Source organism: Mastigoproctus giganteus, chromosome 3, assembly GCF_048544385.1.
Source record: "Mastigoproctus giganteus isolate SK-2022 chromosome 3, ASM4854438v1, whole genome shotgun sequence".
Taxonomy (NCBI): Eukaryota; Metazoa; Arthropoda; class Arachnida; order Uropygi; family Thelyphonidae; genus Mastigoproctus; species Mastigoproctus giganteus.
This window is the reverse complement of record NC_143577.1, coordinates 51637116-51657230: the sequence shown is the minus strand read 5'-3', so window position 1 is coordinate 51657230 and position 20115 is coordinate 51637116. Positions and strand designations below refer to the sequence as shown.

At 35.2% G+C, this 20115-nt stretch overlaps 1 protein-coding gene across 1 annotated transcript in view; it reads left to right on the top strand.

Moving 5' to 3' along the window:
- The window catches only part of LOC150087957 (uncharacterized), a 33067-nt gene extending 18436 nt beyond the window's left edge, over positions 1 to 14631 (top strand). The window contains exon 2 of the mRNA XM_090370526.1: positions 14017 to 14631. Within this exon, the coding sequence (XP_090226652.1) occupies positions 14053 to 14562 (510 nt within the window). The 5' untranslated portion in view covers positions 14017 to 14052 and the 3' untranslated portion in view covers positions 14563 to 14631. The remainder of the gene's footprint in view (positions 1 to 14016) is intronic.
- Positions 14632 to 20115: the final 5484 nt, after the last annotated feature.

Here is a 20115-nt window from a genome sequence, read left to right as displayed (position 1 = left end):
TAATAGAAAAAACACATACATACATTACATTAGATACACACAAAAAGCTTTCGGTTATTTTTGTTAACTTTCCTCAGTCAAACTGACAGTTAAGAGTGGAACATGAGGTCGTGTACTGCCAATCATGCACATGAACTGCGTGATTAACTGTTGGATGTTGAAGCCTGTGGCTGTGATGCATGTGGACGTTGCCAACGTTTGTCATTAATCAAAATGGTTGTTTTGATGATAGAGTGGACACAACATCCATTGCTCCTGTTGACCGAGGTATTGGAGCATGTGATGTTCAACGACTCCAACCAGGCACATCATTGATAGTGGCGGTACCTATCCACAATCACAATATCGCGGTGGGTTTGCTAAAATGTGTTCAGCAATGGCCGCGTGTTCTACATCCGCTAAGCAGATTGCTCTTTCATGTTCCGAAAGACATTTTCCGAACCGTCTTCCAGTTTCCCTAATGTAGCAGCTAGTGCAGTCACGGCAAGAGATGCGATAGACCAGACCACTTTGTAGTAAGGTGGAAATCAGTGTTTTCACTTTAGAGATGAGGGATCATAACTTTCTGCCTGGGAGTTGTATGCATTTTATCCCATCTGATTTTAGAACCCTAGAAACCTGTTGTGATAGGTTTGGGTAGTATGGGATAAAGGCGCTCGCGGTTGAGTCATTACCTTGGTAATGACTCAACCGCGAAATGGTGATATTGCACCGGTTGATGAGAGTCATCTACCACCTAGTATTCCCTGGTAACACAAAGAGGCAGCATTCTTCCCTGTGGCGTGTGCACCACACCTCAACCCCTGTTTATGTTGGTTCACACCTGGGTGGTCAGCCACAGTGTGCTTGCGCATGGGGGTTATACCCAGAATTACTAACAGTCCCACCATCGTGAAGGTGCAAGCAGAAGATTTGGCTGTCACAGACCATCTGGACTTCGCCGAAATTGGGTCCGCTTGACTTGAGTGTCACCCATATATCAGTTCCATCAGCATTTTAGACTCCCAGGTAGCAAGCACAGCTTGTTTGGCATATCTGAGAAATGTCTGCGAGAACCTCAAGGACCAAGTTCATGGGCGATGATCAGGTCTAGAATATTCTTGCCCCTAGTACTTTCCCAAACATGCTGATAACATATACAAATAACAGTTATTTAGTTGATTTAAATTTTTTTTTCACCAAGGTGAGTTCCCTTCTCATTTGCTCTAATCAGTTAGAGGCAAATTGAAATCGCCCATAACAAAAGAGATACTCACACATTGGCCTATTGAGTTGCATGTAGAGAGGCTCTCATAATATTCCTCACAATCTTCTGTTAGAGTGATCTGTAGATTATGCCCACTCTCACTACCTAGTGGCAGTATTTATATAGGTCTTGCCACTGAAATCTTTGGAAATTAGGTGGTGGAGCCTGCCAGAGTACAGTCTGTCCTCGTATAGCACGATAGTTGCGTTCCTAGAAATCCTCGTGCAATGCAAAATCGTGCAATATAAACAACAGGCCCTATGGGAAAAGTAGGGTTATGTGCCGACCACCCAAGATTGAACACACATTTGGAACCAAAACATTACCAAACACAATAAATAATCGGGTAATTTTAATCGTTATAAAATACTTACGTATTTTATAACGATTAAAATACGTAATAAAAATAATATTATATTATAATAAAGTATTTTTAGTATTTTTTAATACTAAAAAAGTATTTTTTACGAATAAAATACGTATTTTATTCGTAAAAAAATTATTATATTAAATAAAATAGTCGTAATAAAATACTTACGTATTTTATAATACGTAAGTATAAATTATAATACGTAAGTCGTAATAAAATATTGCTAATGCTTTTGCTTCTATCGTAAGCAAACTTGCTTTTTGTTTGATTTTCTATCCAAAGAGATGACAGCCGTTCCATCTCTTCCAATTCTTTGTGTCTTAATCTAATGGATTTTAATTACACTTTGAGTTGTTCCCGCTATGAAAGTTGTTTTTATTTTCGCTGCATTCTTTGTAATTCTCGGCGTTGCCTCATTTAGGTCGGTAGCACGTGCAATATCACATGGTCTTTAATTTGGCTCAAAGCGTTTCACAATTTCATATTTTTTCTCTATCGACAGAAGAGGACTGGCCATAAGCCTTACGGGGGAAACCACGGTGGGCCGGAGGCCGGTGTGATTTTGGCCATAAACCGTAGTAGGAGGCCACTACAAATTTTCCCGGGTAAGAATTTTTGACCCAGTCCGCCTCTGTTTATCGATATTGCTTTTTTTTTTTTTTTTCTCTCTCTGAATCTGCAGTGTCTTCGCCAGGACGCTTCCTTTTCACACCTTTTAGTATTTTACTAATTTTTAGGGAATAAAGCACAATTACAAAACGAGGAGGCACGCTTAATACACATAAACAAAGCTGCGCGCGTGTAGCAACTGAATAAACAACACCGTAAAGGCCGAGATACACTATTAACACCTCACATTTTACTAAAGCACATTTCTGGGGGTTACTACCATAAAACAATAAAAACAATTTCCAGTTGCGTTTCTGCTAGTGTAATCTGTTATAAACTGGTAGTAAACTCCATCTAATTGCATTTGCGATTATATCGATAGCTGGAATTGTGTTGGTTTTTACTTTATTATGGTGAAATGTGTTTCCCCTTCACTGATATAAAACACATAAATACATTTTCAGAATCTTCTTCGTTCCTATCGTGTTGCGTTCAGTTGGGGTGATTCCGCATTCGACTGCCATTTCTTGTAAACACAAAGGCGAATCGTGTATAAGCGAATTCGGTTCATGTTATATAAGATAACGTTCCCCTATTTATAAATCGTGTATGATCGAATTCGTGTAATGCAAACACGTGTTATACGAGGACCGACTGTACTTAAATAATCTACTGGGTGACTGACCTGCCTCCTCGTGGCAAAGTGTGGGCAATGGTGGGTCCCATTAAGGGCCCAATGGCTAAATAGTCAGAGAAACAACAGAACATAACACTACACAAGCTACACCCCACACACTTTTTAAATCTCTGGCCTCCACAGAATTCTGTGTCACTTACAAAGAATACAATGTGGAGATGGGAGAAACCTTGGTAAAGTAAGGTAAGTAAGGTGCAGCCATTATCAACCCACTGCAGGGTGGAAGCCTCCTCAACAATTCATGCTGAGGGAAATGGACCATAATCTGCCACGCTGGTCCAGTGCGGGTTGGCAGATCGACCGTATTCAGCAGTCAGGTGCTTGAACCCCGGTCTACTCAATGAGCGTGTGCTACTGCACTCCCGCTCCTGCCCACTCGGCTACGAAACCTTGGTACCGTCAGACAACTAACACACTTTACTTCACTTTACACTTTACCTAGTGGCAGTGCATTTTAAAATTTGAAATTTTTTGTGGACAAATTTCTAGTACTTCTTGGCATTGTTAAAAAAAACGGGAAGTGCACGAGGAAGATTGAAACATGAAAAATTATTCTGGGTCATTCTTAGCATTTTAATAATTCCTCTTAGTTCTTGAGAGAATATTTAACCAAATTAAAAAGAAGAAAAAAGAAGAAAAAACAGTTCAGATCCTTTCTTTCTGGTGAAGCTTTGGAAATGCTCTTGTCAAATAAGTATAAAAAAAATTTGATTTAACATTTATGGATTGTTGGATTTTCTCATCAGTATTTATGAAGAAATTGACATTAGTCACAATCCAATCCAGAAGAGTAGCATCTCTTCATAGCTAGTTCAAATAAAAGTTTTAAAGCTGTGTTGCTTCCCAGTGGGTAGGGCCATGCCAGCCTATATGGCCACCCTGGTGCAAACTTCTTTTTGCTACCCCTACTCCCCCCATGGTCATTTTTCTTATATCAATTTATTTCGTGGAAATTTAAAAAGAAATATTTCCAAAATATATAATCTTATTTTTTAAACACAAAATAACATTAGCATTAGTAGAGGCATGCGATGCAAGAAAGCAAGCTTATGCAGCATCAGCCAACAAAAAAAAAAAAAAAAAAAAAAAACTCCCATTTTACCTCTCCATTAGTGCCAAATGCCTATCCAGCTCAGCCTTAAATTTATTTAGGCTATTGGCTTCCACAACAAAAGATGGAAGCCTGTTCCACCAATCAACTACCTGCTGGCTAAAGGCAAATATTCACACATCAATTCTACAAATATCTTTCCTCAATTTGAAACTGTGCCCCCTCAGGTTCTTAGTCTGAGCAAGAGTAAGAATCTCATCAGCATCCAGCTTGCTCACCTCATTCAAGGCCTTATACACCTCAATCAGATCACCTCACAGGTGCCTAATCTCCAGGCATTGCAATATGCAGAACTTAAGCCTTTCTTGGTAAGGGCACCCCCTTTGTTCCCCTCACCAATCTTGTTGCCCTTCTTTGTACTCGTTCTAGCAACTCTACATCCTTCCTAAAATGAGGCCTCCAGACCTGTACACAGTACTCTAGGTGTGGCCTGACCATTGCCTTGTATAATGGGATAATCACCACCCTGTCCCTGCTAGCAAAATTCCTGTATATCATTGACAAAACTCTGAGACCTGCCCTGGCAGCCCGTCTGCACTGCTCAGCGGTGCAGACGGGCACCGCCTCAGCGAACTTAATATTTGACTGCACAATTACCCCTCAGGTCTTTTTCACTTTCCACTTTCCTGAGTGTAGTATCACACAGTTGGTACGTTTCTCTTCGGTTATTGCTACCCATATGCAGTACTTTGCATTTGTCAATGTTAAACTTCAGTTGCCACTTCTCAGCCCATTTGCCCAACTTATCTAGATCCAATTGGAGTAGCATACTGTCTTTACTGTCGTTAACAACCCTGCCAATCTTTGTATCATCTGCAAACTTGGACATTAAACCTGATATACCTTCATCAATATCATTGATAAATATACAAAACAACAGTGGGCCCAACACCAAACTCTGGGGAACTCCACTAATAACATTTGTCCATGAAGAGCAGTGTCCATTGATTACCATTCTGTTGTCTCCCACTCAACCATCCCTTTATCCATTGTACCAACTTACCCTTAATGCCATACCACTCCAATTTGTATAACAGTCTTCCATGTGCAACAGTATCAAAAGCATTCCTGAAATCCAAGTATATGATATCAAAATTATTTTTGGCATTCAGTTCCTTTGTGACCACATCATTGTATCCAATGAAATTGGTCCGACAAGACCTCCCTTTAACAAACCCATTCTGTGTCTTAACTATTACTGCAGTCTTGTCTAGATGATCCTGCAATGCTTCTTTAACCAGTGATACCATTATTTTCCCCGGAACACAAGTTAAACTAACAGGTCTGTAGTTACTTGTGTCACCTTTTGTGAACCCCCTTTGTGAATTGGTGATACATTTGCACACCTCCAGTCCATGGGGACGACCCCCCCCTCAAGTCCAAGGAAGCTCTCATAATTATGGTTAAGGGTTTACTTACTTCCTTTGCTGCCTCCTTTAATATAACTGGATAGATCCCTTCCACCCTAGGTGCTTTCCTTATGTTTAACTTCAAAAATTTCTCCTCCACTTTGCTCTCAGTTATTATAAAATCACTTAGCTCCCTGTTAGCATTTGATAAACTTCTGGCACTCCCCTCATTGAATAATTCCTCATGTGTGAATGTAGATGCAAAATACTCATTCAGTTTATCAGCTACCTGAGCATGATCATTAAAAGTCAACCAATCTATGTTAAGTGGTCCAATCTGATTCATCCCTTTCCTTCTAGAGTTTACATAAGTAAAGAACTCTTTGCTGTTTTTCTTTGCATCCTTTGCCAAAGATTTATCATAATCTGCCTTTGCCTGCCTAACCTCCTTTGTGACTTGATTACAGACTAGTTTATACCTGCCATAGGTTTCTGTGCCACTTGATACTTTATATTCATCCCATACATTTTTCTTGTCTGCCACGAGCCTCATTAATTCATCTGACCTCCGTTTAGGCCTAAATCTTGAACTGTTTCTTAGTTGGAATAAAAAGCCTAGTAGTCTCCAAAATTAAGTCTCTGAAGGCTTCCCATTTAGAATTCAATGTTGGTAACATCATCAGTTGATCCCACTGTACAGAATTTAAAAACTGTCTAAGACCTGTGTAGTCACTTTTACGAAATCAATAGCCCTTCCCTTTAGCCTTGATCTTTAAGTAATTCCCACATTAGTACATTGAGATCACTGTCACCCAGTGGTTCCTTTATCTGCAAATTTTTAATGCATGAATAATCACTGCTGATAATCATATCAAGAGTATTACTCCCTCTGATTCCCTCTTGAACATGTTGCTGTAGAAAACAGTCATCCAATAAATCCAAAAAAGTATTGCTAGTGTGCGAGTGACCAAACCACAAGTTCCAGTCAATATCTGGAAAGTTAAAATCCCCCATTATAAGACATTCTGATTTACTGGCCCACTCTTATTTCTCTACACAATTGCTCATTATAGTCATCAAATTCATTAGGCCTATAACACACAACTAATCTCATTTTCCCTTTCCCAGTGCTTATGTCACACCAAACACACTCAACATTGCATTGTCCACCAACATCAATTGGATGCACTTCCTTAGATTTTATTTTTCTTAACTAACAGCATAATCCCTCCTCCCTTCCTGTCTTGTCTATCCTTTCTGTACACATTGTACTCCTCAAATTCCAATTCTACACTGCTTATATCTGTGTGACACAATGTCTCTGATATTTCAACCATATCTGCCTTTGATGTTTTGACTAGCACTTCAAGCTCATCAAATTTATTAACTATACTCCTAGCATTGGTGTGCATGCAAGTATACATGCACCTGTTCCTATTCTTAGTTACCCTAACACAGCACATGTATTTACTTGCTCCACTATGATCTCAACAGTCCTGGAAATCTTCATTACTTTGCTTTCCAGGCTGCTGCTCATTCTAATAGAAGCAGTGCAAGAATCACTTTTGCCACTGTTAACCTTTTAGTCTGTGTACCCCCCCCCCAAGCTAGCAGTTTTCCGACCCACCTAACACTGCCTCGATAGCATCAGCAAATATTCTTGCACCCTTTCTATTTAAGTGTATCCCATCCGTGTAGAAGCAGTCTCTCCTGTCAACAAGCACAGACCACGCTGAAAAAAATTCTACCCCTTGAGCCTTGCACAATCTCTCCAGGGCTTAATTGATCGACAAGGCTCTCATCATATACTCCTTCCTATCGTGTCTAGGCAGAATTGTAGACACTTTCACATTCAACCCTAACTCGCGACTTTTTTTTAAACTTGAACTGTACTTGTTGAGTAAATCTGCAGATCTCTTACTCTTAATGCCATTAGTTCCAACGTGTATAACATCACCTTTTTGCCCTTAGATGATGATATCTGCTCTACAACATCATCAACATTTGCCCCTGTCAGACATACCCTGATCCTGTTCCACCTATCCTTCTTGCATAGTATATTCCTGACAATAGAGTCACCAACAATAACTAGTTCCTTTTGTACCAGCGCATTCTGCCTTGGAGATTGCCTCTGTTTTACCTGATGCATGGGAGTGAGCTCTGTTGTTGAGCTGGGCAGCTGAAAGCTTGATGGGCCCCTCATGTTAATTTCTTTGAGGGCATTTATTTACGCTACACCTCAAGCTCTCATAGATGCCCATCAGAACGTTGAGTTGGCATCTAATTTCTTGACACTCTAGACACCTAGTGCACACACACACACAAAGGCATTCTCCTTGGCTAGATAATGTCCTGTTTTAGAAAGGTCAGCAAACACTTCACACATTTTTTGAATCTCTGATGCATTGGAGAATCACCCCCTTCGTTTCTCCCCCAAGTCGCATCACTCTGACTAGTCTGTGATCTTTGCTTCACAGCTCTAGTCTGGGTCATGATTTCTGTTTAAATACAATTTAATTAACAATAAATTTTAATAAGATTAATATTATTTTTGATTAATTGATAATACTATAATAAGCTAACAGATTCTTAATACAGTGCTTCGTATTATGCTATCTAGTTTTACTTTATACCTTACACTGTCAGTTATACGTTAAGCTATTTCTTATTGACTACAGTATGGTGGCTAGTTCAACAGTATTGGTGCCAACACTGGGAGTCGTAACTTCCAAAAATTCAAAATAAGAAGCTAACGAATGCTACTAAACCTATTTAATATCTCTGTAAGACACAATGTACTGTGTTAATTAACGAAGATGGTAAAAATTAAAAATACTTATTCCTTTACAACGGCCAAAAATCCACTGACTGTTCTCTTCCGCTACCTGAATGCCCTCTTTATTACAGTACATGAAATAAATGATATAAGTGATACACAATAATATAAGTCATATTAAATGATACAAGTGAAATACATGATATTAAATGATACAAGTGAAATACATGATATTAAATGATACAAGTGAAATACATGATATTAAATGACACAAGTGAAATTCATGATATATTACGATACATGAAATATGTTAAAAATAAAATAAAATAACAAAAATACATTAAGTTGCTTTGGCTGCAGACAAAAGTTTCAGAGAAAGATTTGAAACTTTGTTTTTTAATATTACCCACCGTTTATTATAGAAAAAAAATTATAAAGTTCCTGTATAATTCCAAAATAATCAATTGTCTCAAAAGATATTTTTGCCACATCATTTCACCACTGAATTTAAAGTATGTGCAGCGCAAGGTATGAAAAAGGCTCGAGGGTTTATATCTAAAATTTTTTTATGAACACCGTTAGGTTTTCCTTTGATATTGGTGCCATTGTCCATAGCCTTGCCCAAGCATATTTTGAATATTAATATTATATTTTTCCAAAAATTTTAAAATGAATGTAGTTAGCCCACTACCAGTTGTATTTTCAATTTTACAGAAACTTAAAAAAGTTCCCTAATTTCAATTTTTTGTGTTTCATTATAAATTACAAATCTTAAAATAATTGTCAATTGTTCCTGATGACTGTCATCAGGTGTACAATCTAAAGTCAGAGAATAATATTTAAGTTCCTGTAACTTATCTACAATTTTTGTCCTTATACTATTTCCTATTATATTTAAAATATCATTTTGTATCCTAAATAATGTGGCATGTTGAAGTTTATCAATCTGAATACGTTGAATGTGGTCAAATAAAGTGGAATTAAATTTGGAAATCATTTGTATTAATTGCAAAATGTTTCGTTATTGTTATCGAATAATTTTGAATTAGTACCCCTTAAAGCCAAATTTTTTGCCAAATACTGAATGTTAAGGGCAATTCTCTTTAATACTGATTGCCATCTTATTTTTCTTTGATTTATCAGACTTTGATGATGTGCATCTACTGTATTTTATAATTCTAAGATTTTACTCAAATTAATTAATTTGTTAGTGCATTCAGCATGCATATTGCTCTTTTTGTGAATATTCAACTGTCTTGTTAAATGTTGCCAATCTTTGAATCCACCGTTTACAAGTGGAACTGAAACAGTACTATTTAAAAATAATTTACAATTATAACAGCAAAAGACAGCATTTTGGGAAATCAAATGCAGTAACCAATTATGCAAAAGCGATTCACTGTTTTGTAATTTTTTTAGTGTAATATTCAACAGAAAAGTTTGTTCTATTATTATCTTTTGGAAAATCAAATTATTTTAATTGTTTTGTTTTATTTTCAATTAACATCATTCTTATTTTATTATTTAAAATTTGTGGCCATTTACTGGGATCACTAAGTGAAGTTAGTTGATCTTGTATACCACTATTATGATCTTCATTTTCCTCTTCATCTGAATTTGCATCTAGTGTTTCTTGCTGAATTGGAATGTCAACATCTTGGACAGGTGATAATTCACGTGTTTCTGTTTATTCATTAATAGTAGTAAAGCTAGAGGAAATCAAAGTCGATGGACTTGGCTGTGGCTGAATGTCCAGAAACCTGGTAATCGAACTTGTTGCTTTTTTTATTTGGTCACTTTTAATTTTTTTTTTTCTTTTTCTTTATTCACCAGAGAGTCATTTCCTTCCTCAGACATCTGAGAAATATTGAAAACAAAAGTTTTAAATTTAAAATTCATTATTTGTTAATATAAAATATGACAAAACACATTCTTCAGTACATTAAACTTTTAGTCTCCTTAGTCTTTGCTGTCTCTTTTAGTGTTTACAGAACATTGGTCTTTATCGCCTCTTAGTCTCTGCCACCCTGGTGTGGTACACCACTTACACCACCGGGTTGGCACGGCTCTGACAGTGAAAATATACTCCCATTTATCTCATGATCCAAAACACTGTTTTATTTATTTAAGCATACCTGTAGATGCTGTGTTTGACATCTCCATATGAAAAAATCCAATGGTAAGACGTAAGTGAGAACATCTTGGAGGCAGATTATTGGATCATTCCTTTCAATCTATTTTTTGGAAACAGTGTTTCATCATCATCATCATCATCAGCCATTTTCAATCCACTGCAGGATGAAGGCCTCTCCAGCAACTTTCCAGTTCCTTCTGTTTTGAGCACTGGCCATCCATTTACTACTCAAAAACTCATGAATTTCATCTATCCATCTCCGCCTTTGTCTTCCAGGTTTTCTTCTAGCCCCTCTTGGGTACCATTCTGTTATTTTCTTAGTCCATCTGTCATCATGTCTTCGAGCTATGTGTCCTGCCCAAGACCATTTTAGTTCTTTAGTTTTGATAAGAATGTCCTTTACTTGAGTTTGCTGCCTAATCCATGTGTTTCTCTTCTTATCTAACAGTCTGATTCCCAATATAATTCGTTCCATTCTTTGCTGTGTAGTTCTTAGCTTCTCTTCCATTCTTTTGGTGAGTGCCCAAGTTTCACTTCCATAAGTCATGGTGGGGAGTATACATTGATTCATTATTTTACGTTTCAGACACACTGGGATATTGCTCTTCAGTATGTGACTATATTTCCTGAATGCTATCCATCCAAAATTTATTCTTCTCTTGACTTCCAGCCATTTATCATTATTACAGCTAATAACTTGTCCCAGATAAGTATATGACTCCACCTTTTCAATTACTGCTCCTTCGATCATTATTTCCTTTTCCGTGGCATACTTGTTCATCATTACTTTTGTTTTATCCATATTCATCTTTAGTCCAAAATCCTTACTAACTGTGCATAACTGATTAAGATTTTCCTCTAATTCTTTGGGATCGTGGCTTATGACCACAATGTCATCTGCAAATCGTAAATGGTTTAGGTACTCTCCGTTCACATTGACTCCTTTCTGCGACCAGTCTAATTTTCTGAAAGCTTCCTCAAGGGCTGCAGTAAACAGCTTCGGAGATATTGTGTCTCCTTGTCGAACTCCTTTCTCGATTTTAAATTTGCTACTGTCTTTGTCTAGTCTAATAAAGGATGTAGCACTCTCATATATTTTCTTCAAAATCATAATATGTGGAGTATCTATGCCTTGTCTTTCCAGTGCCCGAAACATTGCCTTATGCTGTATGGAGTCAAATGCCTTTTCATAATCCACAAATGCCAGGCATAATGGTGTTTTATATTCATTTGCTTTCTCCATTAGCTGTGATATTACGTGAAGGTGATCCATAGTTGAGAATCCTGTCCTAAAGCCAGCTTGCTCTTTCGGTTGATTCTCATCAAGTATTCTTTCTAATCTGTTAGTAATGACCCTTGTGAATAACTTGTAGATATGGGATAACAAGCTAATTGGTCTATAATTTCCAATTTCTGATTTATCTCCTTTCTTATGCAGCAAAACTATGATTGCATTATTCCACTGCTTAGGCATCACACCTTTTCTAATGCACTTTGTGAAGAGCCTTGCCAGTTTTTGTGTTATGTCTCTTCCTCCCAATTTTAACAACTCTACAGTAACTTCATCTTCCCCCGGGGCTTTCCGATTCTTCATTTTCTTCAATGCATGTTCTACCTCATCAGGAAGAATATCGGGTATGTCGTATGTGTTGCTACTTTGCAATCCATGTTCCCCACTGCTGGTATCATTCCCTCGCTCCTTGTATAATTCTCTATAGTAGTCTTCTGCTATTTGAATTATGCCTTCTCTGCTGTTTATAAGTACACCATCGCTATTCTTCAGTTTCAGTATCATTTGTCTTTCTGTATTACTGCTCATGGCTGCTGATTTAAATCCTTTGTTTTCCCTTAATGCTTGTTCTACTTTTCTTGTGTTAAATCTTCTTATGTCCTCTCTGAGTCTCTTTCTAATGGCTTTGCATAACTCAGTATACTCAATTTTCTCCCTGTCAGTGTTTTTCTTGCTCTTCATTTGTCGTCTTTGGTTCATCATGACAAGTGTTTCTTGACTAATTTTTTCTTCTTTGGATTTCTGTTTCCCTATAGGTTTCTTGGGCTTTATCACTTTCAGAAAGTTGTAATATTCCTCGTCGATATCTTGGTCCTGAGCAGTCTGCAGAAGCTCAAACTTGTTCTTAAGTTCCAGTACATACTGCTTTTTCTCCTCCTCTGTTATTTCGAAGACCTTTGTATTATTTACTCGAGTCAGTTTTTTCCTTTCCTTTCCTACATCTATATCAAGTGTACATCTTACCATTCTGTGATCACTTCCAACATTTACCTTATTCAGGACGGTAACATCATTCACAATATATCTTCTGTTAGTGAGGATGAAGTCGATTTCATTGGTTGTTAATCCATTTGGACTCTTCCATGTCCACTTTCTGTTTACCCTTTTCTTGAAAAAAGTGTTCATTACTGACAGTCCTTGAGATTCTGCAAATTCCACAAGTCTTTCACCTCTTTTATTTCTTTCACCAATTCCAAAATTTCCTATAGTTCCTCTTTCTGCGCTGTTTTGCCTTTTTCCAACCTTAGTATTGAAGTCCCCCATAATAATAGTGTAGTGGGTTTTCTGCTCATCTAGAAGACTCTCAATTTCAGTGTACATTTCTTCAACCTCTTCATCATCATGGCTCGATGTTGGTGCATAAATCATTATAATCTTTAGCTTGTACCTCTTAGAAATCTTGAGTATTAGTCTTGACACCCTTGGTGATGTACTTTTGATTTCCAAAATGTTGTTTTTTAAATCTTTATGGACCAGAAACCCAACTCCACCTTCACTCCTTTCACTGTTTCCATTGGTGTACAGCAGATTTCCACTTGATAGACTTATAAGTGACTCATTTCTTCTTCTTGTTTCAGCCAAACCGATGATATTCCAATTCACATTTTCTAATTCCTTTTCTAGCTCTAATATCCTGTCTTCACCGATGAGTGATCGTACGTTATAACAGGCCAAGTTCAATTTCCGTGCATGGCAGCCTGGTCGTACCCAGAGATTCTTAGCACCCTCTGCTTCCACTCTGATCCTCTCGCTGCCGTAAGAGGGAGAGTGAAAGCTGCTGGGGACTGAGGGCCATTTGTATTGTTGTGCTCTCATTGTTGGAGGGTTTGGTCTTTTCCTCTTCACGCTGACCAGGCGTCTTGAAGAGAACCACTCTACACGTTCGTTGCCACCTAAGTGACGTAACAGGGCTTACCATCGAGAAGGTGTGCATGAGTGGATTTTAGGGAGGCAGGCCAACCGGACTTCTCCTAAATCTTCTGTAATAGAGAGATATTGGATCCATCAGTGTTTTAGGCTGAGTGTCTGATAACACACAGGATACCTGTTCCCCTCTAAGCCCCTGGAAACAGTGTTTAACACAACACAAATAGTTGTTGAAATGAGGAGGAGTTTCAGCTAGTTGGGGTTGCATTTCCCTTTCAGTGTCATTAATTTATTGAAAAACAAAAAAGTTTCAACATTCTAGATAATTGTCTCCAGCATATGTACTTTTCATTTAAAAATGTTTGCATATTCAATGTTTGTAAAATATGAAAGAAAGTATATTTGCTTTTGGTGACATTTATGTTATGAGAAGAAAAACTTGTTTTCACATTTTTTAACAAAACTACATCATATTAGTGTGGAACAAGAGTTCTTTTTTGAAAACTGTTATGTTAAAGTGTAGAACACAACTTATTTTTTGTAGTAAATTTTGCTTTCTGTATTTAGCATGAAAGGTATAGTGAGAAGCTTGAAGATTGTGATATGCTGCAGTTCTCTCGATGTGCATCAATACCTGATGGCATTACAGATAGTGAAGACACTTCTTCCTCTCATGGAACACTGGATTCAATCATTCCACCACCATCTAATTTTGAAGGACTGAATCACCCCTTCTGGGATATTGGAAGAACATCCCATTTGGAAAATCACATTTTAAGAAAAGGAACCAGCAGGAAAAGAAGAAATGAGGTAACACAGTGTTATCAAACACAACAGATTAGCAACATCAGTTCCTCACTATTAATGGACAGGTTTGTAAGTGAAAAGAATATGGAAAATGAGAATACTTCAGAAAAAATTGTGAAGTCGGCCTCACTTGAATGTGTTGGAACTAGTAAACTTTCTCTTTGTGATTTACGGACTTCTGTAAATACATATTTTGGTGCTGCTGACCGAATAGCTAGTGGCGAAAAGTTTAATGTGTTAGCTAGGAGAGTATCAGTTGATAGTACCGTACAGTATCTTATTGAGTGGGGTGGAGCTGATGCCTAAAGTCTTCCTTCATTTCTTGTTTTCACTTTTCCTTCCCCCTCTCCTTTTTTATTTTATATTGCTTTTTTTTTCGGTGCTAAAGGTCCTAATTGTGTATAGATGTATACTAAGTATATAATTTCAATTTAAAGAATAGCATGCAGAAAAAAAAATTATTATGCAGTTTACTATTAAAGTTTATTTCTGGTGGGATGTGGGGGGGTCACACTGAGAATTTTGTTAGTGAGCTTTAATCATAAATTTACAGATACCTTCTGTTAAGAGACAGAAGTAAAAATCCATCATATCAGAGAATATTCTTTAGATTTCATATTATATATGGAATAGAATCCTTTCATATAAAAGTTTATATTTTAGGTATTGTTAAAAATTTGGAGATATGTAAGGCCTAAAATTTATAATTGCTCTAGCATTTTTTAAATATTTATATATAAATATTTTTCCTTATATGTCATGCTTTTTTAGGAAGCAGTTTTATGACATCCAAATTGTCTAGTATAGTCACTGCTAGTTACTTTATCTCAAATCTTGTGCATTACTTATGCTTATGTTTGCTCAAGCTGATTTGTAAAATAAACATGAATATTGCATTTATATCAATTGTAAATAGATATAAATTAGCAAGTTATTGAAAGAAAATTAATTTGCACATATCAAAATTTTATAATTTGTTTTATATTTCAATATAATTAAAAATAAATATATTTATTAAAAATATAAATAGTCTATTAATATAATTTAATTATATTTTTTAAATAGTCATTAATAATTCTCTTGGTGTAGAATCTATTTTTAATTCATTTTTAGAAATATGATACTTTATATCTCGGTGTATAATCTGTTAAATTTTTAATTCGTATTGAGAAATGTGATATTTTATATTGTATTTAAGGTAAAATGTAAAATTTATAGGAAAGATTAGTTTTATGATGATTTAAAATATTCTGGAATTAACTAAAAGAATTTAAGGACCAATTCTTAACAACAACAACAATAGTATGGTTTGTCATAGTTAAATTTTAAACTAAATTTTATTGGTTTACTTTATGTTGAAGTTCTGGAATTAACTGTGGTTTTTATCAGTACTCTGCAATTAATGGTTATTGGTATTCTGCTCACCTATAAGTCAAGGAATGAAATTCTATAATTAATCCTTATAATAATACTTCACCTTTCATTAATTCCACTCTTTTCATGTATGCTAAGGTATTTATGTTTCACAAAGCCATATAAGAAACAAGTGATAGTACAGTATTTACATTTCGAAGCAGCTCTGTATAATGGGTTACAGGAGTTATTTTTATTATTAATAATGATATACAGGAGGGACATCTAGCCCTCAGGCCATGTAGGCAGCCCTTAGTGTTATTAAAGTACTTTTAAATATTATTGTTATTAAATATTATTAAAGTTATTAAAGTACTTTTAAATATTGAGGAGGATACATAAAATTAGGGGTCTTGGTATTGCATAATAATTGTTGGATTTTCCCATTTATTTATTAAATGTAAGAATATTAATTCTTATTAAAATATTGCAAAAATGAAAGTTGGTCACAAATTTTAAATGTATTTCTTGTGAAAATTCATGAGGACCATGTCCTTCTGCATTTTATCTGTTTTTTTCCATAGCCAAAAAAGCGTGGACTCTGGATATATTGTGTGTTTAATAACATATCGGCCATACCTTCAGGATTTATTCAAAACCTAAAAATAGTGAAAAGGTTCATATAAACACATGTCTGATCTTGAACAGTTATGGCTGTTTGAATTTTAAAAAAATGTCTCTGGAGTTTTCAGTGGTAAATAATAATAATAATTTAAAAAATAACAGTAAGCAAACATGTACCTACTATGAATAAACATTTTACTAGATATGCATCTGAATATTCCATAGCCATTTTTTAAAATTCAAACAGCCATAGCTCTGTAAGCATTCAGAATTGGACACATGTTTATATGAACTTTTGTTCGTTGTTTTCAGGTCCTGAACTTATTCTGAAAATATGGCCCATGTTATTAAACGCCCTGTACCATTTCATTTCATACTGATAGTGGTATAGATATGAGGTATTAGTGACCTTTGAAAGCATTGTCTGAAAATAACAAAAAGTAACCAGAACAAATTTAATGATTGTTTCGATACATTTGCCCCAAAAGCAACCTTGCAGGCTAGTAGAGTATATATGCATACATAGTTTGTAACAAGCAATTATGTAGTAAAAAGATTAGGCATGCTGACAACATTAATGGATTCAGCAAACAGATATATATATACATTAAAAGACAAAATGATAGCTGAGGATTTCATGCTGAAAGAGGATCTTTCAAGTGTTCTGGTTTCCTGTTGATCACTTGTTGGATCTATTTGGAAGCTAAATGCAGTCTCAGTTTTGTTGGTTGCAGCAGTAGCTTTTGATATTCATTTGCCTTGCAGGGTTTTATAAATTATATTTCACACCAGTTTTGCTATGTATTGTACCATTTGGTTACATGGTCATTTCTGTTGTGCAGTGTTAAAATTAGTATGGTTAGATTGATTAGAGACCTGTTAAGGTTTTTCTTTTTACTTTGTTTCTTAAGTGACTTTTTTAATGCAATTAATAATAACTTCAAACAATGTCATTTTTTTTCAATATTTTTATTGATATTTAAAGAAATTATTTGCAGTTACCATTTGAAGAATTCTTTCATTAGGTTGATTTATTTTTACTTTATCCTGAAAAATAGTAGGCTGCCATTCTATTGTAATTTTAAGCATTACATGAATGCTTCCTTATATTTTGTGTTTTATAGGAAACACAAAAATCATTCCAACAATTACAGAGAATCCACAAAAAATTAGAGCATTTGATGACATAAATGTGCAAGTTAATTAAAAAATATTCAGCTACATTAAAAAATGCCTGAAAAAGCTTGCTATATTTATGAAATACATTTTGTGTAACAGTCTCAGAAATAGCAATGAAGGAAATTTCAGATCATTTGATCTCTTTAGCTAATTTAATAAGTTAGCTAAAGAGATCAAATGAAAAAAAATGAAATTCTGAGAAACGCATTATGCTCTTAGTTACAGTGCAACGTAATGCAGGTAAGCTATGCTTAAAACTTCATTTATTAGAACATGTTATAAACATACTTGAAATGCTGGCTAGAAACTGTTCTTTGCAGAGAGAAAGAGAGAGAGAGAGAGCTGTACTTATATTTTTCTTTTATCAAATGTTTTTTATATATGCACTTGACACTTATTTCATTGCTTTATATATATCAGTTTCTCCCATTCCACTGTATCAGAGACAAGTACAGAATTCTTCAGAGGACTGTTCCATATAGTCTAGTTCACTATCAAGTTTTGTATGATGTTGCCAAAACTGTTGTTTTCTTCAGGTCTGTAGAATTCATTACTTTCATTCTGTAACAGTTGATAGAGCCACTTTTCAGAGATAACCTGGTAAAATCAAGGGTGAAAGTTTTAATGAATTATAAAATATTCCTCTTATGAAATAGGAAAAATAAACATTCATTTAAAGATGGCACAATCTTTGGCATGTAGAAGAGATGACTAATGGAATTAAACTGAGTTAGTGTATAATAAGTACACAGAAAATGACTGTTGAATATGGGACCATTTTATCTTTTCAATCCTAACAATGTGGTAAAATAGGTGAAGCTGAAAATTAGAAACTATTCTTATAGGAATTGTAAAGAGAAAGAAGGAAAGGTAGTCAAATCATAAACAAAATAACGATTTTTTTGATTTACAAAATAATGATTTTTTGACTTTAAGACCTATTGGGATGTGAGAGAGATGTGTGGTAGTTGACAAAAGTAATGAGAAGCAATACTGAGAGAAAGAATTTGAATGTGCTAATAATGTGGAAAGATTAATGCAGTTGCCAGTTTAGTTTGTCAGAATATAACATTTTTGCTGAAATAATGCTATTCTTGGGTAAATTAAAGTTGGCAAATTTTACTTCTGACATGAATTTACAAAAAAAAAAAAAGTAGCTGGGAACCTAGGAATGCTGTTTAATAGAAAGTTACTTACAGAATCATATTACAAGCATTTAAAAAGATGTACATGGAACCCTTCATACAGTCTGGTTTGCTTATTAGGATATTGTCAAAAGGAAACGTATTTTCACTTCACTAGTCAAGTTTTAATGAAAATCTTCTAACATTTGTTTCTCTTACAGTATTTGTAGTATAGTTTGTCTTATTCACTGTATATTCAGTTCAGTTAACGTCAATCAAATCAGCCTTTTTTCTTTTACCTTACAAAAGTTTAAATTGCATTTTTAACTTTTGAAGGATGACTCATAAGTTTGCCACCAAAAGATTTCTTCCCTTTATTTTTTTTGGGGATATTTCTGTTCTTTTTCCTTTTTTTTTTGCCTATTGCTTTAACATTTAGACTAAGCACCTGCATGGTGATCTGATTGAGGTTTATAAGGCTTTGAATAGTTTGAGCAAGCTCAGTGATGATGGGATTCTTGCTTGGATTACGCAATTGAGGGGACATAAATTCAAATTGAGGAGTTTCAGAATAGATGTGTGGAAATTTGCCTTTACCCAACAAGTGGTTGATTGCTGGAACAAACTTTCATCTGTAATTGTGGAAGTTGATAGCTTAAATAAATTCAATGAAGAATTGGACAACCTTTTGGATAGGTGAATGGGAAGGGGTTTTTTTTTTTTTTTGTATGGCTGATGCTGTATAAGCTTGCTCTCTTGCATCATATGCCACTACTAATGCTAATTTGCAATTTATCCAAAATCATGAATATTAAAATGCCAAATTAATAATATTGTAATCAGTCTGCATTGCAAAGAAATATAACATGGTTTTATTGTTTTAATTGCTCTTACATTCCACATGATATTAACCATTATTTTGATTACATTCTAGAAATCCAGTTTTAATTAAAAATGGTTGTTGAGCATGGGACCAAAATAAGCTTTTTCCAAGCAGTTCTGTTATATGTGTATTTATCTAAAGCAACAGCTATACCAGCATTATGCTTACATGCTGGAATTAGGGATGGACAAAGCAGTTTATAACAAGTTCAGTTATTGCGTTGCCTTTCTGCATACTTATCACTAATAGAGATGTTTAAAAAAAAAAAAAAAAAAAAAAAATCACTGAATCTAAATAGAGACATAAGAAGATAGTAAAATAAGAAATTTGTGCAGACCATGCTGACCAATTTAATGCTCTTCTGATGTCTTTGACAGGAGAGAAGCGTTTGCTAACTTCAGTTCTGTAAATCATCTTCTCTTTACTCTGTTTCCCATATTAAAAGTGTTGCTTGCAAGTCAGATAATTTTCCCATATGTATTCATTTGTGTTGGCTTTCTCCTTAGAACTGGAATTTACTGTTTCATCCCAAGATTCACAGGTAAAAAGTGCTTTAACCAATATAACAGTAATTTAAATAATCAGAAATATTAAGTAATGTAAATGTTAGTTGCAGAAGTTAATTCACATAGTTATAACAGCAGCTTCTGAGAGAAAATTTTTGACTTTGTAGCAGATGAGATTGTAATGTTTAGT